At 43.8% G+C, this 22,553-nt stretch overlaps 1 protein-coding gene across 1 annotated transcript; it reads left to right on the top strand.

The window, feature by feature from the left end:
* Positions 1 to 8,033: 8,033 nt before the first annotated feature.
* On the top strand, positions 8,034 to 16,419 carry LOC126470881 (octapeptide-repeat protein T2-like; the record flags this gene model as incomplete). Its single annotated transcript, XM_050098903.1, has 3 exons — positions 8,034 to 8,090; positions 8,567 to 9,509; positions 16,364 to 16,419. Coding segments are annotated over 3 exons (1,056 nt in total), but the record flags the coding sequence as incomplete, so codon positions are not given.
* Positions 16,420 to 22,553: the final 6,134 nt, after the last annotated feature.

Here is a 22,553-nt window from a genome sequence, read left to right as displayed (position 1 = left end):
TCTCTGTTCGTATAAGAAATATAACTTTTCTAAATGCTATCACTTATGTAAGTATTCTTGCACTCTCCTAGAGAGCTTTGTATGTACATAATACGGTTTCTTTTTAAACGACCCACCCTTTCCATTCCATGGAGTGAACCGTTTGCTGATGCTGTCAAAGCTCTGCTGTTATTCATTGCATTTTTTATTTTTCATTTTTGGTGGACTATCGTGCAAAGCTCTATTGGTTGTCTGGGTAGAATATTGCCTCAGGGATCTCGCAAGCCACTAGAGTGTTACTGTGGAATATAGCAGGATCCATTGATGTCGCACGAAGAGGGTAATTAAAACCTCTGAAGAAAATATCCCCATGGATGAGAAAGAAATTCCAGTATCAGAAACTGTACTAGCGTAACATTAAGCGCGATCAGTATTGTGGTTTAGATTCTTTCAATCCAAGTTCATGATGGCAAGTGGTAAATTATAGTTATCTTGTATTCTTTTTCTAGTAAGTGTAGCACAGTTCGCCAAAGCATGTGCTAGAGAATTGTACAGAGATGTTCAGGCTCAGAGGCTCATTTCCTTTCCTCACAGAGGAAGCTTTGTGGCCCGCGTCGTCCAAGTTTTCTCTCTGTCATCATCTAAAAGCCAGCTGCTTATTACGGCGGTTCGTCGCAACCTTCATGCCTCCTCCAGAGAACGGAGTCTCCGTTCTTTAACTACACGTTATCTCAGCACATACCCGAAACACTGTATCTCAAATCAGCAAATCTAGGGATTTTTGGCACGTAATGATTAGTAATAATCGAAATCATAAATACTTACTTAAGTTATAAAATATCATGTACCAATCATGTAATTCCTGCAAGTGCAAGATTAACATCTGAAGCGCCAGAAAGTTGGCCTCATTGTTCAATGGCAGCGTGTGACTTAAGTGCTAATGGCTATGAAGATGACAAACTCCTCTATGATTAACTTTTCAGTACAGTTTCTGCCTTACCAGTTCATTTATCAAAATAGTCGACAAGACTAGCAGATTTCTTGGAAAACAACTGTTCATCTGTGCAACGTTTACCGAAGCAGCTCTTCTTGTGAATGATTTATGATAACCGCAGCACATAAAAATCCAAATACTGGAGACATAATTACATTTTAGCCACTAAGTGTAATCGTTTGCAAATTTTATTTTAAAACACTATTAGCGCAATGTTTGATATACGGGATATCGCAAATCCTTACGGTCGAAGTTCCATAAATGGTAGAGGATTCTAAACTGAGTACTTTGAGATGAACTAGTGGTTAGATATTAATAGTGAATATTTTGTTATGTACACGCGCCAAACCTCATAGTTACAGACCAAGTGCATAAAAATTGTTCCAATGACGGCCACCGGTCTCAATACTTGCATTACAACGAAACTCTGGGTTCAAAATCATTTGGTCCCATCGCTTACTCACACTGTGCATGTTAGAGGTGTAGTTGCAGCTAATTGCAGCTCCCCCAACACATCCACTCTGAAATATTGGAAGTGTGCATTTATCGGACAGTTGATGAGTTTTTTCAAACAAGATCCATCACCAGCTTCTCAAATTCCACTGCGCAAAAAATTGTTTCGTGAGAAACTTGGCCGGCTCTTTGTGACTTAAAAGAAGTATTTTCTAGCGAGTTTCTGCTAAGGTCATGAATTAATTTCCGTTAGGATAACACCTGTAATCGAACTCTTCTCTGAGCATTTGTTCGACTTGCCAGCCACTACATCGTGCTGCACCATACATTAAATGCATGTTTGCAAGTTTCTGAAACGTGAAATGCTCCGTTTTCGAAAACCAAGGCGTGCATTGGTAACCGAGGCTACCAACGCTTGCCGGTACGTTGGTACTTGACGAGAAGGTAACAAATGACGGAAAAAATAGCAACACCAAAAAATAATTATTGCAGGTATGTATGTATGTATGTATGTATGTCTACGTATGTGGATTCCTAAGGGCCAAACTGCTGAGGTCATCGGTCCCTAGACTTCCACGCTACTTAAACTAACGTAAACTAATTTGCGCTAACAGTAACACACACACACTCATGCCCGAGGGAGGACTCGAACCTCCGGCGGGAAGGGCCGCGCAATCGGTGACATGGCGCCTCACACCGCGCGGCCACTCCGCGCGGCTTGCAGATATGAAATGCTGGTACATTAATAACCGGTGTAGCCGCCAGAATGTTGAATTCAAGCATGCAAACGTGCGTGCATTGTGCTGTACAGGTGCCGGATGTCAGTTTATGGGAGAGAGTTCCGTGCCTGCTGCACTCGGTCGGTCAATACAGGGACGGCTAGTGCCGTTCGTCAGTGACGCTGGAGTGGACGTCCGGTGATGTCCCATACACGTTCGATTGGAGACAGATCTGATGATCGAGCAGATCAAGGCAACATGTAGACACACTGTAGAGGATGTTGGACTACAACAGCGATATATGGGCGAGAGGTATCCTGTTTGAAAACACTCCTGGAAGTGTGTTCATGAATATCGGCACAACAAGTCGAACCACCAGACCGACGAACAAATTTGCAATCAGTATGCGTAGAATAATCACGACAATACTGCTGCTGTTATATAAAATCACACCCTAGATCATAACTCCAGGTGCAGGTCCAGCACGTCTAGCACGCAAACAGGTTTGTTGCAGGCTCTCAACCGACTTCCTTCTAACCGACACAAAGCCATCACTGGCGCCGAGGCAGAACGAGCTTTCACCAGAAAACATAACAGACCTCCAACCTTCCCTCCAGTGAGCTTTCAATTGACACCACTCAAGTCGCAAATGGGGTCAGTGGAACGCGTGCTACAGGACGTCTGTCTCTGAGCTGTGCTTGAATTAGCCTATTTTTAATAGTTCGTTGCGTTACTTTGGTGCCAACCGCTGCTCAAATTGCAGCAGCAGATGCAGTACGATGTGCCAGAGACATACGCCGAATACGATGATCTTCCCTTTCGGTAGAGCCACTTGGCCGTCCGGAGCCCGATCTTCTGATGCCCACCACTGTCAGCAGTAGTGTGGAGCGGCTATAGTCCTGCCAAGTCTTTCGACAACATCGAAGAAGGAACTTCCAGTTCCTCGTAGCCCCATTACACTACCACGTTCAAATTCAGTGAGGGTATTGCTAATTGCGTCTTCATCGCCTTGAAGGCATTCTTGACTACCATCAACCCACTACGTTCAGTCTCAAAAGTAACTTACCCTCACGATCGTTACAGCGTTATTTAAATCACACCTGACTTGGAGAGTCGCTGTGTCGCTACTAGCGCCGCTCCTGAGTGACTGGCGCGAAATTTGAATAGCCGATCTTTCAGATGTAGAAACACGCCTTTCAACTTTCGTTTACGTCGCGCAATTCCTTCTTGGTGTTGCGATTTTTTTCCCCGACAGTGTAGTTAGAATACTGATGTTGATAAGAATTACCACTAGTATTTGGCCAGCAGGTATAGCAGCGATGGTCGTGTAAATTTCCTGTTCACCAGGCTTAGTTTCAGAGTCGTGGATTATATTCCAAATCTCTGCGCAAATCTCTCACATAGTGAAGGCGAATGAAACTGTTGATGGTGGTACGCCCTAAGGCTGGGGACGTTACACAACTATAACACCACATTCTACTAGCGCATCCACTGCAGTCTCCTATACACAACAGCTACGCAGCAGATATAACTCTTATAAATCGCATGGAAAGGGATCACTGTTTGGAGGATGGAAGTACTTTTGAAGGGTGGATAGGATGACAACAGGCGATGCATCACTTCCAGTGGTAAGATAATGCTGTAGGTGGTAGGTGGTAGTTATGCAGGGGACATTTTGCATGACCTTGACTGTATCAGGATACACGAGATTCTTCATTATCAGTCTATGCACCATAGTGATAGGATCAGAATTGTTAGAAGCAAATGAAATTCTGAACTATGTACAATAATTTTGCTCTCTGTTCTTCACTTTTACTTACTTGTAACACACTGCCAATCACGTTGTATGTTAGTATGACTCCAGAATCAACCATTTGGAATCATACATCTGAGGTGTTTGCTACCTTATCTCTAAAATCTCTCAGGTGTGTGATAACATTTATCGCAGCAACATTCCCCTGACCAACTTGCAAGAGACGATTTCTTATATGAGCAGGCAATTGACTGTCATATTTGTGGGTTGCAACTGGATAGAGATGCGGAAACTCTGTACAGAGTCCTGTGTCATCCAGTGAGGAAGTTCCATGCTGCAAGCCACAATTCAAATTGGATTACCAACTGTCATGACACGCACACGCCTTCTTCCACAATTTCAGCAGGTATAATGCTCACTTTCTTGTTGAGCACGTAGATAATTTCGGCTTTACAAATAAGTTCAGTGTCATACTTGACACCATTGAAAGAAACGTTAAATTTCCGAAGAATATCACGCTAAAAAACCCTCTCCTCCTCAGATTCGCTACATTCCATGCATGCACCTCTTCATTTTGCGAAGAGATGGGGGGTCGCTACAATTTTAACTCCGAGTTGTGAGTGGACATGTGGCCGCTCCTTCAGCAAGGTCTGAGCAGGCACACGGGGGGAGAGGTTTATTATTTATTGGGAGCTCCAACGTTAGGTGGGCGATGGAGTCCCTTAGGGAGATAGCGGAAAGATCGGGGAGGAAGGCCAGTGTTCACCCTGTCTGCTTGCCGGGGGGGTCTCATCCGAGATGTGGAGGAGGCCCTGCCGGTGGCGATAGAGAGCACTGGGTGCACCCGACCGTAAATTGTTGCTCATGTCGGCACAAATGACTCCTGCCGTCTGGCTTCAGAGATCATCCTCAGTTCATACAGGCGGTTGGCGGAGTTGGTGAAGGCGGAAAGCCTCGCTCGCGGGGTGGAATCTGAGCTAACTATTTGCAGTATCGTTTCCAGAACCGATCGCGGTCCTCTGGTTTGGAGCCGAGTGGAAGGCTTAAACCAGAGTCTCAGACGATTCTGCGGAGATCTGGGGTGCAAATTTCTCGACCTCCGCTATCGGGTGGAGAAATGCAGGGTCCCCTTGAATAGGTCAGGCGCGCACTACACGCAGGCAGCGGCTACAAGTGTAGCGGAGTAGGTGTGGAGTGCACATGTGGGTTTTTTAGGTTAGAGAATTCCCTCCCTAGGCCCGACAAGACGCCTCCTGAGACAAGAAAAGGTAGTACTACGCAAAACGCAACAGGGAATAACAATATTGATGTGCTAATAGTAAACTGCAGGAGCGTCTATAGAAAGGTCCCAGAATTGCTCTCATTAATAAACGGTCACAACGCCCACGTAGTATTAGAGACAGAAAGTTGGCTGAAACCAGATGTAAACAGTAATGAAATTCTAAACTCAGATTGGAATGTATACCACAGAGAGAGCCTGGACAGTGAAGGGGGAGGCGTGTTTATAGCGATAAAAAGTACAGTAGTATCGAAGGAAATTGACGGAGATCCGAAATGTGAAATAATTTGGGTGAAAGTCACGGTTAAAGCAGGCTTAGACATGGTAATTGGACGTCTCTATAGGCCCCCTGGCTCAGCAGCTGTTGTGGCTGAGCACGTGAAGGATAATTTGGAAAATATTTCGAGTAGATTTCCCGACCATGCTATAGTTCTGGGTGGAGATTTTAATTTGCCGGATATAGACTGGGAGACTCAAACGTTTATAACGGGTGGCAGGGACAAAGAATCCAGTGAAATCTTTTTAAGTGCATTATCTGAACACTAACTTGAGCAGTTAAACATAGAACCGATTCGTGGCGATAACATATTAGACCTCCTGGTGACAAACATACCCGAACTATTTGAAACAGTTAACGCAGAATAGGGAATCAGCGATCATAAAGCGGTTACTGTATCGTTGATTTCAGCCGTAAATAGAAATATTAAAAAAGGTAGGAAGATTTTTCATGTTTAGCAAGGGTGACAAAAAGCAGATTTCAGAGTACCTGACGGCTCAACACAAAAGTTTTGTCTCAAGTTGGTTGGTTGGTTGTTGGGGGAAGGAGACCAGACAGCGTGGTCATCGGTCTCATCGGATTGGGGAAGGATGGGGAAGGAAGTCGGCCGTGCCCTTTCAGAGGAACCATCCCGGCATTTGCCTGGAGTGATTTAGGGAAATCACGGAAAACCTAAATCAGGATGGCCGGACGCAGGATTGAACCGTCGTCCTTCCGAATGCGAGTCCAGTGTCTAACCACTGCGCCACCCCGCTCGGTTTTGTCTCAAGTACAGATAGCGTTGAGGATCAGTGGAAAAAGTTCAAAACCATCGTACAATATGTGTTAGATGAGTATGTGGCAAGCAAGATCGTAAGAAATGGGGAAAGAGCCACCGTGGTACAACAACCGAGTTAGAAAACTGCTGCGGAAGCAAAGGGAACTTCACAGCAAACATAAACAGCCGAAGCCCTGCAGAAAAACAAAAATTACGCGAAGCGAAATGTAATGTGAGGAGGTCTTGTGTCAAAGTAGTAGGTGGATCAAAACAAAATGTGTAGACACTCTGTGACCAAAATGGTACTGAAACAGAGGATGATAGACTAAAGGCCGAAATACTAAATGTCTTTTTCCAAATCTATTTCACAGAGGAAGACTGCACTGTAGTTCCCTCTCTAGATTGTCGCACAGATGACAAAATGGTAGATATCGAAGTAGACGACAGAGGGATAGAGAAACAATTAAAATCGCTTAAAAGAGGAAAGACCGCTGGAGCTGATGGGGTACCAGTTCGATTTTACACAGAGAACGCGAAGGAACTTGCCACCTTCTTGCAGCGGTGTACTGTAGGTCTCTAGAAGAGCGTAGCGTTCCAAAGGATTGGAAAGGGGCACAGGTCATCCCCGTTTTCAAGAAGTGACGTCGAACAGATGTGCAGAACTATAGACCTATATGTCTAACGTCTATCAATTGTAGAATTTTGGAACACGTATTACGTTCGGGTATAATGACTTTTCTGGAGACTAGAAATCTACTCTGTAGGAATCAGCATGGGTTTTGAAAGAGAAGATCGTGTGAAACCCAGCTCGCGCTATTCGTCCACGAGACTCAGAGGGCCATAGACACGGGTCCCCAAGTAGATGCCGTGTTTCTCGACTTCCGCAAGGCGTTCGATACAGTTCCCCACAGTCGTCTAATGAACAAAGTGAGATCATATGGACTATCAGACCATTTGTGTGATTGTATTGAAGAGTTCCTAGATAACAGAACGCAGCATGTCATTCTCAATGGAGAGAAGTCTTCCGAAGTAAGAGTGATTTCAGGTGTGCCGCAGGGCAGTGTCGTAGGAACGTTGCTATTCGCATTATATATAAATGACCTTGTGGATAACATCGGAAGTTCACTGAGGATTTTAGCGGTTGATGCTGTGGTATATCGAGAGGTTGTAACAATGGAAAATTGTACTGAAATGCAGGAGGATCTGCAACGAATTGACGCATGGTGCAGGGAATGGCAATTGAATCTAAATGTAGATAAGTGTAATGTGCTGCGAATACATAGAAAGGAAAAACCTTTATCATTTAGCTACAATATAGCAGGTCAGCAACTGGAAGCATTTAATTCCATAAACTATCTGGGAGTAGGCATTAGGAGTGATTTAAAATAGAATGATCATATACAGTTGATCGTTGATAAAGCAGATGCCAGACAGATTCATTGGAAGAGTCCTAAGGAAATGCAATCCGAAAACAAAGGAAGCAGGTTACAGTAAACTTGTTCGCCCACTGCTTGAATATTGCTCACCAGTGTGGGATCCGTACCAGATATGGGGGAGCTAGTTAGGGGGGAGATAGTTAGGGGGGAGATAGTTAGAGGGGAGATAGTTAGAGGGGAGATAGTTAGAGGGGAGACAGTTAGAGGGGAGACAGTTAGAGGGGAGATAGTTAGAGGGGAGATAGTTAGAGGGGGGATAGAGGAGATAGAGGGGACACAGAGGGGACACAGAGGGGACATAGAGGGGACATAGAGGGGAAATAGAGGAGACATAGAGGAGACATAGAGGAGACATAGAGGAGACATAGAGGAGACATAGAGGGGAGACAGAGGAGACAGAGGAGACAGAGGAGACAGAGGAGATAGAGGAGATAGAGGAGATAGAGGAGATAGAGGAGATAGAGGAGATAGAGGAGATAGAGGAGATAGAGGAGATAGAGGAGATAGAGGAGATAGAGGAGATAGAGGAGATAGAGGAGATAGAGGAGATAGAGGAGATAGAGGAGATAGAGGAGATAGAGGAGATAGAGGAGATAGAGGAGATAGAGGAGATAGAGGAGATAGAGGAGATAGAGGAGATAGAGGAGATAGAGGAGATAGAGGAGATAGAGGTGATAGAGGTGATAGAGGGGACATAGATAGAAGGGGGATATAGGAGATAGAATGGACGTAGATAGAGGGGAGATAGAAGGGACATAGATAGAGGGGAGATAGAGGGGACATAGATAGAGAGGAGATAGAGGGGACATAGATAGAGAGGAGATAGAGGGGACATAGATAGAGAGGAGATAGAGGGGACATAGATAGAGAGGAGATAGAGGGGACATAGATAGAGAGGAGATAGAGGGGACATAGATAGAGAGGAGATAGAGAGGCGGAGAGAGGAGAGAGGCGGAGAAAGGCAGAGGAGAAAGGCAGAGGAGAAAGGCAGAGGAGAAAGGCAGAGGAGAAAGGCAGAGGAGAAAGGCAGAGGAGAAAGGCAGAGGAGAAAGGCAGAGGAGAAAGGCAGAGGAGAAAGGCAGAGGAGAAAGGCAGAGGAGAAAGGCAGAGGAGAAAGGCAGAGGAGAAAGGCAGAGGAGAAAGGCAGAGGAGAAAGGCAGAGGAGAAAGGCAGAGGAGAAAGGCAGAGGAGAAAGGCAGAGGAGAAAGGCAGAGGAGAAAGGCAGAGGAGAAAGGCAGAGGAGAAAGGCAGAGGAGAAAGGCAGAGGAGAAAGGCAGAGGAGAGAGGCAGAGGAGAAAGGCAGAGGAGAAAGGCAGAAGACAGCCAGAAGACAGCCAGAAGACAGCCAGAAGACAGCCAGAAGACAGCCAGAAGACAGCCAGAAGACAGCCAGAAGACAGCCAGAAGACAGCCAGAAGACAGCCAGAAGACAGCCAGAAGACAGCCAGAAGACAGCCAGAAGACAGCCAGAAGACAGCCAGAAGACAGCCAGAAGACAGCCAGAAGACAGCCAGAAGACAGCCAGAAGACAGCCAGAAGACAGCCAGAAGACAGCCAGAAGACAGCCAGAAGACAGCCAGAAGACAGGCAGAAGACAGGCAGAAGACAGGCAGAAGACAGGCAGAAGACAGGCAGAAGACAGGCAGAAGACAGGCAGAAGACAGGCAGAAGACAGGCAGAAGACAGGCAGAAGACAGGCAGAAGACAGGCAGAAGACAGGCAGAAGACAGGCAGAAGACAGGCAGAAGACAGGCAGAAGACAGGCAGAAGACAGGCAGAAGACAGGCAGAAGACAGGCAGAAGACAGGCAGAAGACAGGCAGAAGACAGGCAGAAGACAGGCAGAAGACAGGCAGAAGACAGGCAGAAGACAGGCAGAAGACAGGCAGAAGACAGACAGCAGAAAGACAGCAGAAAGACAGAAGAAAGACAGAAGAAAGACAGAAGAAAGACAGAAGAAAGACAGAAGAAAGACAGAAGAAAGACAGAAGATAGAGAAGATCCAACGGAGAACAGCGCGCTTCGTTACAGGATCATTTGGTAATCGCGAAAGTGTTACGTAGATGACAGATAAACTCCAGTGGAAGACTTTGCTGGAGAGACGCTCAGTAGCTCGGTAAGGGCTTTTGTTGAAGTTTCGAGAACATACCTTCACCGAGGAGTCCAGCAGTATATTGCTCCCTCCTACGTATATCTCTCGAAGAGACCATGAGGATAAAATCGGAGATTAGAGCCCACACAGATGCATACCGACAATCTTTCTTTCCACAAACAATACGAGACTGGAAAAGAACGGAGAACCGATAGAGGTACTCAAAGTACCCTCCGCCACACACCGCCAGGTGGCTTGCGGAGTATGAATGTAGATGTAGATATAGAAGTTTGAACTACTTTTCTATATCAGACAACTACCCACATTCCCTTCCCAAAGAGACACCTGTATATCGCTGTCAATAGAAAACTTAGGAGTTTTAGAAGGATAGTGAAAAAGAAAGCAGAAATTCTTATGCAGTAACTTTTGTATATTGGTCAGACGATGCGTACCGTCGAAGATCGATGCCGTGAACACCAGAGGCACACTCGTCTGATGTATCCGAGCAAGTCGGCGGTCGCTGAACATTGTTTGTCGGAAAATCACGCCATGGAATATGACCGCACGAGGATTCTGGTACAGACGTCGAGATATTGGGACAGCGTTGTTAGAGAGACCATCGAAATTCGCACCAATGACGACCTCATAAACCGTGACGGTGGTTATAATCTTAGCAAGGCTTGGGAACCAGCGATCGGGTTAATCAAGAGTAAATCGAGCAAACGTATAGTTGTGACGACCACGGCGGACAGAGCCATCACTCCGACGTCATCTCAGACGCCGTCGCAATCTGTTCCACCGCGCGACCGTGGCGCGGGGCGCGGACGGCGGAGGGAGCGCGCCGCGGGCGGAGGGTATTTAAATCAGCCGCCGCCGCGACCGAACCCAGTTCCCTCTGAGCAGCCATAGCGTACGGATCTCCGTGCCGGCACGTTCACAGGAGCTCAGTCCGTCAGTTCACCTGATGATGGCGACATGTATGATCGCCGAAATATTGTGCCCGTTGGACACTGTAGACCGGCAGCACACCCGTGGATATTTGGACTATCAAATACGCCGGGAGAAACTCAAGAATCACAACTTTATTTGTATTTGCATACACATTTACGAACAGGAAACTTACTTTATTTTCATTTGGTGAAGTTTTAATAATATCCAGCTCAATTTTTAATTTATTATTTAAATCTACTCTGTAATCATTTATTTCTTTATCAAACTACCAATTTGTTAAAAACAAAGACAGTATGTTCTTTCATCTAATCTTTTTCCCGTAACGTTCTCGCTTCCCACGCCCGGGTTCCCGGGTTCGATTCCCGGCGGGGTCAGGGATTTTCTCTGCCTCGTGATGGCTGGGTGTTGTGTGCTGTCCTTAGGTTAGTTAGGTTTAAGTAGTTCTAAGTTCTAGGGGACTTATGACCACAGCAGTTGAGTCCCATAGTGCTCAGAGCCATTTGAACCATTTTTTTCCCGTAAAATACCTCTCTTTTGGCTTTAACAGTTAGCTCTGTTCCTTCCTCGAACTGTTCCCGACGAAAGCATTCGGGGATTTTAATTACTCCTCTTATGGCCTGCAAAAAATTTGGGGGTTTGGCAATTAATTTCGTTTCAGTATAATTCGATGTTCATTTCTCACTTACCAGCTCACTGTGTGCTTCAAAGTCGTGCCAAAGATATTTTACGTCAGAGTGACATGTTTACTCCTAACTAATTCAATTTTTTTAAGGGTAATAACACGAAAGTTACTACCAAAAACGCTTGCGGTGTTTATTCATGTGCATTAGAAGTTTGTAAATGCCAAATCCGGTAACTTTGATCTTTCTGACTCGTATCGATCAGGAGGACCAACAGGTTTAGACAATGACATGTTAAGGTGTTAAGGGTGGAAGTGGAAACAAATGCGCGTCAGGAAATCAAAAATGGTTCAAATAGCTCTGAGCACTGTACGACCTAACTTCTGAGGTCATCAGTCGCCTAGAACTTAGAACTAATTAAACCTAACTAACCTAAGGACATCACACACATCCATGCCCGAGGCAGGATTCGAACCTGCGACCGTAGGGGTCATCCGGTTCCTGACTGTAGCGCCTACAACCTCACGGCCACTCCTGCCGGCGTCAGGAAATCGAGGAACTGTCAAACATCCTAACCAACTTCGGTCGACTATCTGAAGAACATTTGCAGCAGACTGGTGAAGACAAAGCTAACCGATCCACAACGCGCAACTGATTACTTCATCAGCAAAATAAACAAGCTTTATCTGATCTCTCGCTCACTGGAGATGAAAAGTGGGCCCTCTATGATAGTACAAAATGCAAAAGGCAGTGGCTCTCTCCACATGAAACGCCATGAAGTACAGCTAAGGCAAATTTACACCCCAAAAGGTGATTTTGTGTGTTTGATGCGGTACTAACGGGTTCTTTCATTTTGAAGTGCTCAGACCTGGACAAATTGTTAATGCAGACCATTACAGTGAGCAATTTGATCCAGTTAATTTATCTTTAATTAAAAATTACCCATTGACTCAACGGAAAAAGGCGTTACTCTGCAATGCGATAATTCAAGACAACACCGTGTAAGACGAACCTTGGAAAAAATAAATGAATTGGGGTGGGAGATTTGCCTCACACACCGCACTTGTCTGGTATTGCGCCATGCAGTTTCCATTTATCCCGACCGCTACAACATTTTCTAAGTGCCATGATTTGCAAATGCGAATGATGTCCAGAATGCCTTCTACAGAGATTTTGCTCAAAACTAATTGACTTTTATCGATATGACATTGATAATTTTCGCGCTTGGTTACAAACGTTTGTTGACAAAGTAAAATTTGCACACTAAATGTCAAACGTTTGGTGATCAAATAAAAATAATACCTGTTAACGTTTCATATGTTGCAGTTAGACGTAAAAAAACTACGTTACTTTCTGGTCCCCTAATACTACTGCTAAGGCGTTCCACATATTCCTGGGAGTATATCAGCATCTCTTCTGATCCACATTCCTGTGGAATTTCAATACAGAACTTCAAGTTTACTCCTTTTGCAAACGAGTGTCTATTAAAAGTATTTATTTCATCACTTTTAAAATCCACAAATGGTTGTTCCGTTGCTAGGTGCACAACGTCCAGTCCACCAGTTTTGTATAGAACAGAACCATCCTCATTAAGCCTATTCAGATGGGAATGCAGCTTTATAACCAGATTTCTCGCGTAACCTTTAATGTAGTTGATTCCATTGATTCCGGCCTGTGACATGACCAGTCACCATTCATGCTTACTGTAAATGCAGATATTTAAAATCACCACTCATAGCCAGATTTCTCCATATAGTGTAAATAAAGTAATATATAAACCATGCTTGCACGCCGCATGCTCAAGTTTTCGTGTTTTTATTTCGATGTCCCCCATTTCCAGTTTTCTTTTCCACGTGCATAACTTATTAAGTGCACTTAAAGCGGTAATTTATTGAATAGTGAATGGTTACGTCTGTTCAGTACATTTGGTTCTATTTCTTAGGACTTGTTGAGTAACATTGTTAGTCGTAATCCGGCAGTATCTGTATTTGATGGTATAGTGGAGAACTATCTCCAGTCAGGCAGCAGCCGCCGACCGAACAACCGCAGCAACAGGGATGTAACAGATTTTGTGACATTTTACGAGTTCTAACTAGGAGCGAGTTATATAGTTTCATCTGGGTGCTGTTGTAGTTTAATTTGTTTAGTTTCTGCATTTTAATTGCGTTTTCGTTTGTGTCTACAGTAGAGTTCCGCAAAGTGTGGCGATAGTCATTTGTCTTTAGTATGGATAGGCACTGTGACTGCTGGTGCGGTTGCGAGCTGTGTTGGTGACACTTTGTTCTCAGTTCGCCGGCCGCTGTGGCCGAGCTGTTCTAGGCGCTTCAGTCCGGGACCGCGCTGCTGCTACGGTCGCAGGTTCGAATCCTGCCCCGAGCATGGGTGTGTGTGGTGTCCTTAGAACTATTTAGACCTAACTAACCTACGTCTAGGGGACTGATGACCTCAGATGTTAAGACCCATAGTGCTTAGAGCCATTTGAACCATTTCAGCTCTCAGTTCCAGGCTTTGTTGGCTTCGGTTACAGAGCCTGAGGCTGCAGTGAATGGACATCACTGTTGTGGACCGGCGTTGGAGATCCAAAGGACGTACAGCACGACTCTCGAGCCCGACGATAGGTTTGCACCGGTGGCCAACCCAGTTAATGCTCACATTGAGGTTGACCCCTCACCTGAGTTTGAGTGGGAGATCGCGTCTGGGGGTGATAGACTGTGAAAGATTTCCTGGGATGCCGAACGTAAGGCTTCCCCAGTTAGTCTGGCATACAGGTTCCAAGTGCTATCTGCTGCTGACAGTGTCCCTCAGCCAGATGCAGTCACTTTCCTGTTTCAGAGGAAACCTCACAGCTTACAAGATCCAGATAGTCACAAAGGGTGGGATTATTGGTAGTCTTGAGCTCTCGTGTTAGGTGAATTATGGAGCCACCTAAGAACGTGGCTGCCAAGAAGGGGAAGAAAACCATTGTGCACTCTGTGTGCATACTGTGTCCTTCTGGTTACCATGAAAAGCGCAGGGTGCAGCCAGTTGCAGGTGGTGGCTGACATCGGTACCAGTGATACGTGTCACTTTGGACTGGAAGATATTCTTTCTGTTTTCGACTAGCTGTCTGAAATGGTAAAGGCTGCCAGATGTACTTGCAAAATGAAAACAGATATCACCATCTGCAGACAGTCGACAGGACCAATTGCCGATCTCTCGTGCAGAGCCTAATGTAGGGTCTGAATCAGAGTCTCAGACGGTTCTGCGACCATGGAGGCTGCAGATTCTTCATCTTGAGCCATAGGGTGGTGGGGTTTCGGGTTCCGCCAAATAAGCCAGGAGTTCATTAGACTCAGTAGGCAGCTACATGGGTAGTTGGGGCTGTGTGGCGTGGACTGGACTTTTTTTCTTTTAAGTTAGACGTTTTCGGGGAAACACAGGAGGCGGCTTCAGTCTCAAAGAGTGCAGGTCGAACACATAAAAATCGTACAGTGGATCTAATAAGCATCAGTATAATAATTGTAAATTGTCGTAGCTGTGTTGGGAAGTACCAGAGCGCCAGCCGCTAATAGAAAGTATTGATGCTCAAATCCTTTTAGGCACTGAAAGATGGCTAAAGTCAGATAAGTTAAGCCGAAATTTTGCGAAGGACGTACCGGTGTTCAGAAAGGATAGGCTAAATACAATTGGTGGTGGCGTGTTTGTTGCCGTTAGAAATAGTTTATCTTGTAGATAGTTCCTGTGAGTTAGTATGGGTAGAGAGACTATTAGCAACCGGAATAAAACGGTAACTGAAATATTTTACCGACCTCCCAATTCAGATGATATAATTGCTGAAAGGTTCAAAGAAAACTTGCGTTTAATGTCAAACACGTACCCGAGGCAGGCAATTATAGTTGGTGGTTATTTCATTTTACTCTCGATATGTTGGTAAAAATACATATCTAAATCCGGAGGTACGCATAAAACATTATCTGAAATCGTGTTAAACGCATTCTCTCAAAATTGCTTTGACCAGTTAGTTGATGAGCCCACTCAACTAGTAAACTATTATGAAAACACACTTTATCTCTTAGCAATAAGTAATCTTGAGACAATAACGAGCATCAAAACGGATACATGAAATAGTGTGCAACGTCACAATAGGTGTCGTTACATGATTAAAATTAGTGCTAAAACAAATCTTCATACTATCTGATATACAAAATCAGATTTAAATCGATCTTTCATGCAAGTAATTAACTGTGAAATAATCTCAGCCGCAACAACCGCATGCCTGTAGAAATAATATGAGTCCACGTATTTTCTATTTTCTTTTTCATTCTTATGTGCAAGTCCTGTGTCCTTATTTCCGTTTTTTCGCCCCTCCTTAAGATGCGTGGTCATGTGTGAGTGATTTGAATGTAGTAGCAGACGAACCAGTGGTGAGTTTCTTAATCTTCTACCAACGTAAACGTTGTCAGTGGAAGGCAGAGAACAGGAACAGGAGCGTTTGGCCGAAGCTGTGTGAAGCTAAGGTTGGTGATGGGCCTCCCCCACCACTTCGGGCTGTTCGGGGAGAGCTCCGCTCGACGGTTAGTCGCGAGAGCGTGTTTGAAGACAGGTAAGCGACCAGACGTTCCCTCAGAATGGCTGCGTCGAACACGGGATAAAAGGTATTTGAATCTGTTACTTATTTGTTAAACTCAAAAATTTTTTCTCGTAGTTATTTTGCAATGATCATTTAGGTACCGGTTATAATTTTTAGTTCAATTAATCGGTTGCAGAATAATGTGATTTCCGTTAGGCGCGATCACACGGTCTATAAATTCAAATCTCAAGCCAAACCTGAACAGTTACAGCTTGTCTTCTTATTTTTATTTGTGGTTAACAATTTTAAATTATCAAAAAAACTGTATCGAGTGTGCATTTTGCAAGATGAGTCGATTTGTTTCCAAGTGCTTCACGTTAAAAATATGCCGCCACCAAATCCTGCTCGATTTCGAGATGTATCCAATTCTTATGACTAAAAATGCTGTCGACATTCGCTTTCCCGTGTGGATTTAGTGCATGTGAATGCCTGTGTTTTAAAACAGAGAAGTGGCCACGTGCTCCCCAGATGTTCCCACCCCCACAGGACTATGCAGCTTAAAGCCAACGCTGCTTGTAATTCTCAAGTGAGGAAGACATAGGATCCCTTATAAAAATATCATGAATGTTTTCCATCTGTTAAATGCAAAAAGATTACTGTTAAAAATGCAAAAGATTAATCGAAAATTAAAATTGTCATTTGAAGCCAATTTCCGTTATCGCTAATTTATTTCTCAGCATGCCGGAATAGGGTGTCATATTAGTAGCATTTGATGAATACGCTTCCCAAATCTAAAGTTCTAGGCACAAGATTAGTTCATAGCACGCAGTTTTCTCTGACTGCCCCCAAAAATATTGCGTTATCCGTTGCGACCTTCTAATATCCATAGGTGAAAAGGAACACCCGGAAAATATACATTCAATCGGTATAAAGATTGTTCTGAAAACTTAGGTGGGCCTAAATCTTAATCAAATAACGGGCAATAACAATCAGAGAAGGTTACGTCGCCAAAAATAAGAATGTGCCCAAGATGTTCTATCAGAGCAGGCTGGAACAAGAAGAATAAAATCAATTCCTGCTAGCAAAAATAAGCAACCCCTTCATAGCCTGACAATATAAATTCTATAATATTCAATGAAGATGTGTTTTAAGTGAACACACTGATGTCGTTGCGAGGCTGAATACCGTAACTCCCAAATCCATCAAAAATAAACGAAAAATACATCTGTTCAAAAAAAGCAGAAAAAAATTCTGCTTGACGCCGACCTGAGAGACATTCTCCACTTCTTCCAAATTAACAATGTAAGTGTAGACCAGATGTGGTTTAAATTAAGATAAATATTATAGATATCACTCTAGCGAGTCACACCAAATAAATTATCAAAAGACGGAGGTGATCCTCCATGGTACACAAAGCAAGTCAAAACCCTAAGGTAGAAACAACAAGGAAAGCGTGCAAAATTTAAACTAAAGCAAAATCCCAAGATTGGGAATCTTTTAGAGAAGCTCGAAATTTAGCGTGAACTTCAATGCGAAATGCTTGTACCAGTTTCCACAACGAAACTACGAAACTATCTCGAAACCTGGCAGAAAATCGAAAGAGATTCTGGTCGTATATGAATTATATTAGCGGCAAGTCACAGTCAATGCCTTCTTTGCGCGATAGCAACGGAAATCTATCGGTGGCAGTCCTGCTGAAGCAGGATTACTAAACATAGCCTTCCGAAATTCCTTCACCAAAGAAAACTAAGCAAATATTCCAGAATTCAAATCAAGGACAGCTGTCAACAGGAGTAACTTAGAAGAAGATATCCTCAGAGAAGTAAATCAACTTAAATTATTTTAGGAAACCAAGTATTCCGGCCCAGATAACATACTAATTAGGTTTCTTTCAGAGTATGCTGATGCAATAGCTCCATACTGAATCCTATGCAACCGCTCCCTCGACGGAAGAGCCATACCCAGAGACTGGAAAGTTGCACAGATCACACCTAAATTAGAAGAAAGGCTATAGGAGTAATTCATTAAATTACTGCCCCATATCATTAACGTGATCCCTTCACACACACAGACACACACACACACACACACACACACACACATCACATCTTAAACGCCTCATAAGGCCGCCGGTGCACTCAACAGTTTATAACATTTGAAAATAGAGAAATTCTGACTTGTCGCACCACACTACGCGCCTCTAATTGGCTATTGTCCAATTACTGTTTTGCTTGGCCCATAGAAGATGTGTGGATTTGTGAGTAGCCTTTTGCGATATACTCCACTCGAAATACACACTACATGAAGGTTCCTCTACAATTTTCGCTCAGAAACTGGTTGAAATGGAGCTACAGTCATCGACAGCATTAATTTTTATAGGGTTGAAAATCGGTTGTCATTTACATAATCATGACTCTCCTGTCTGGTACCTGTAGGTTAGGATTCTTTTGGGATCATTGTTCAGACGCTGTGTAACATGGCTGCGAGTGAAACACCATTTCCTAAAGGCACTTTGGACAGTTCACTTCACATTGATACAACAGCAGCTCTGGCAGCTTTATTCACAGTGTGGTCATGGGCACGTCCAGACACGATAATTCCTTTCTAACATGCTGTCAAGTCTCAACTTCGACCCATGTTAGAGCGCTAATCCCATGCTACTGACTGCACATGCACACCACTTCGCTGCCATGACTTACATAAATGATGGAGCGTCACATGACCACCTGATATAGTTGTACGCTATCTACGGCGCACTAAAGCGGCCAGATGGCTATTTTAGGCGAGTGACTAACATTTTGCCCAGTGTGATTATGCAGTCATGACACATGCACACTATTCCCAGATATACGGCAAGTCGAACTATTCCATGCGTTTGTACAGGCATTTTTTCACATTTCTAGGTTTGCATTCAATTTAACCCCAACAGGCACGCGTATCCCAAGTGAAAATGCGGCAATGAAGTCTCCTCAGTATTAAACAGAAGCCATGAGAATGAAACCGAACATCCAGCTTAATACTAATACTAAGACCTATGATTGAACTTTTTGTGTAACGCATTCAAGACTATTTCGAAACCTGTCATAAAATGTCTCCTAGAGGACGAATGACTAAAAACAAAATAATGCTATTCTTTCTCAGGGAACTTCCCGTTTCAGATTGAATAAATGCTTGATTAGTGGCCAAGTGAATTATTTTGTACAGACTATCATTCCGAATACAGTACATTTCAGCGTTTCAAGATTTTACCTTGCAAAATGTGACCATTATCGATTTATATGTACTTTGTTGTTATTCAAAACCCAAATAATAGCATACACCTACTATTTTCAGTACAAAGTTTTTTCAACATTCAGATGCATTAATACTCCTGAGATGAGCAATATTTAATGGTTAATCATTTAATTACTCCTTTGAAAGGTGCTCTTGAGAACCTTCATGGAAAACATAGTTGTTAACTGAATTATTAACCGTCTGACTCCAGAGGTTCGCTGGCACTGGTGCCCTTGTAAATATTTAAATATTACGAAATAGTACTGATGTACCTATTTTCTAATAGTGGCATAAATGTTCCATCGCTCTGAGTTTATGTCAGTGTGGCATAATACGTAAAATATTAAGCAGCTTCAGTTACAATAGTGTCAGCATATATCGCATTGGCCCTCTTCAGTGTTTCTTGCTGCTGAAATGAGCAACTTATGGATGGTTCTGAAGGATTTTAACACTAACATACTGGGAGATATGTTTCGAGAACCTGATAAAGACACAGACAATAGAGAATTCAGTGAAGAGGAAGATTTTCTTCAAGAATATAATGTGTGTACAGTGGACAGTGATGTAGATACAAGACGTTGAAACAACAAATGAATCGGATGGAGAACCACTGGGTGACCGTGGAAGAAAGCAGAAGACTACGCATTTTGTACGTAAAATACTCTGAGTCACAATAATTATAATAATTTGCAACGAAGTGCATAGCATAAATTATGATTTTTTTCCCATGACTTTTTGAGCAGTAAGGCTGTCATTATAGGGTATAAACAGGGAATTTCCTACTAGCAGTAAAATTTACAGTGGATTAGTAGCAACGTAACATTTCTCCCTAGAGTTAATTAGAAAATATTTTAAGTTTTAAAAGCAAGAAAAGCTGCTTGACTGTCTAGGTAGCTTCAAAATTTTCACTAAATCATGCAGTACTGTCGCGTTGTTGCCTATATTTTTTTTTTAATCTTATTGCTAGTAATGATATGAGTTTAATTAATAACAAATGCTAGAGAAAGTGCGTTGTTAGAGTGCTATTAAGAGTCACTGTATTTCCGAAATAATGTAAAATCTAAATTGGGGGTGGAATACAGAGCTATATCCGCTGTCCTATGAGAGGCAAGTTCGAACCGGTTTAGCGAGCATCATCGATCTCCGAGAGCCGTGTGCTTTAGTCACTGTATGTTTGGAAGTAACGCAAATAATCACAGTCATCCACAACGCTTATTCGTAGGTTACATTCTCATCTACACATCTTTCAGACACTTTATGATAAGGCCCTTTTAAAGCAATTCTACTTTCCGACAGTGCAGGAATTACTGAAGAAGTACCACTAATAAATATTTTTTGCTAATATGTGCCAGTATTATCTCACGCGATAGTCCCTAAATTTCTAAGTCGCTGCAGTGTAATTACATGGTGCATTGCATTGAGAATCATTTAAAAATACTTCCTCGTATCAGACTACCCGCGCGAATAGTTGTCGCAGTTAGCGAATTACATGTTTGCCTAACTGATATTAACGCTCCTTGTATTTAGGCTACCAGCACCGATCGTGTTCTGACACGCACTCATTACCTGCTCTCGGCAGACATCTACATCTACGTGGATACTCTGCAAATCACATTAAAGTGCCTGGCAGAGAGTTCATCGAACCACCGTCACAATTCTCTATTATTCCAATCTCGTATAGCGCGTGGAAAGAATGAACACCTATATCTTTCCGTACGAGCTCTGATTTCCCTTATTTTATAGTGGTAATCGTTTCTCCCTATGTAGGTAGGTGTCAACGAAATATTTTCGCATTCGGAGGAGAAAGTTGGTGATTGGAATTTCGTGAGAAGATTCCGTCACAACGAAAAACGCCTTCCTTTAGAATGATTTCCAGCCCAAATCGTGTATCATTTCTGTGAAACTCTCCCCCATATTTCGCGATAGTACAAAACGTGCTGCCCTTTCTTTGAACTTTTTCGATGCACTCCGTCAGTCCTATCCGGTAAGGATCCCACACCGTCCAGCAGTATTCTAAAAGAGGACGGACAAGCGTAGTGTGGGCAATCTCCTTAGTAGGTGTGTTACATTTTCTAAGTGTCCTGCCAATTAAACGCAGTCTTTGGTTAGACTTCCCCACAACATTTTCTGTGTGTTTCTTCCAATTTAAGGTGTTCATAATTGTAATACCAAGGTATTTAGGTATTTAGTTGAATTTACAGCTTTTAGATTGGACTGATTTATCGTGTAACCGAAGTTTAACGAGTTCCTTTCAGCACTCATGTGGATGACACCTCACACTTTTCCTTATTTAGTGTCAACTGCCAATTTTCGAACCATTCACATACCTTTTCTAAATCTTTTGCAGTTTGTTTTGGTCTTCTGATGACTTTATTAGTCGATAATGACAGCATCATCTGCAAACAACCAAAGACGGCTGCTCAGATTGTCTCCAAAATCATTTATATAGATAAGGAACAGCAAAGGGCCTATGACACTACCTTGGGGAACGCCAGAAATCACCTCTCTTTTACTCGATGACTTTCCGCCAATTACTACGAACTGTGACCTCTGACAGGAAATCACAAATCCAGTCACATAACTGAGACGATATTCCGTAAGCACGCAATTTCACTATAAGCCGCTTGCGTGGTACAGTGTCAAAAGTCTTCTGGAAATCGAGAAATACGGAATCGATCTGAAATCCCTAGTCAATAGCACTCAACACTACATGTGTTTCACAGGAACGAAGTTTTCTAAACCCATGTTGACAGTGTGTCAATAGACAGTTTCCTTCGAGGTAATTCATAATGTTCGAACACAATATACACTCCTGGAAATGGAAAAAAGAACACATTGACACCGGTGTGTCAGACCCACCATACTTGCTCCGGACACTGCGAGAGGGCTGTACAAGCAATGATCACACGCACGGCACAGCGGACACACCAGGAACCGCGGTGTTGGCCGTCGAATGGCGCTAGCTGCGCAGCATTTGTGCACCGCCGCCGTCAGTGTCAGCCAGTTTGCCGTGGCATACGGAGCTCCATCGCAGTCTTTAACACTGATAGCATGCCGCGACAGCGTGGACGTGAACCGTATGTGCAGTTGACGGACTTTGAGCGAGGGCGTATAGTGGGCAAGCGGGAGGCCGGGTGGACGTACCGCCGAATTGCTCAACACGTGGGGCATGAGGTCTCCACAGTACATCGATGTTGTCGCCAGTGGTCGGCGGAAGGTGCACGTGCCCGTCGACCTGGGACCGGACCGCAGCGACGCGCGGATGCACGCCAAGACCGTAGGATCCTACGCAGTGCCGTAGGGGACCGCACCGCCACTTCCCAGCAAATTAGGGACACTGTTGCTCCTGGGGTATCGGCGAGGACCATTCGCAACCGTCTCCATGAAGCTGGGCTACGGTCCCGCACACCGTTAGGCCGTCT

Source organism: Schistocerca serialis, chromosome 3, assembly GCF_023864345.2.
Source record: "Schistocerca serialis cubense isolate TAMUIC-IGC-003099 chromosome 3, iqSchSeri2.2, whole genome shotgun sequence".
In the NCBI taxonomy this organism is placed as follows: domain Eukaryota; kingdom Metazoa; phylum Arthropoda; class Insecta; order Orthoptera; family Acrididae; genus Schistocerca; species Schistocerca serialis.
This window is presented reverse-complemented; position numbering and strand designations above follow the sequence as displayed.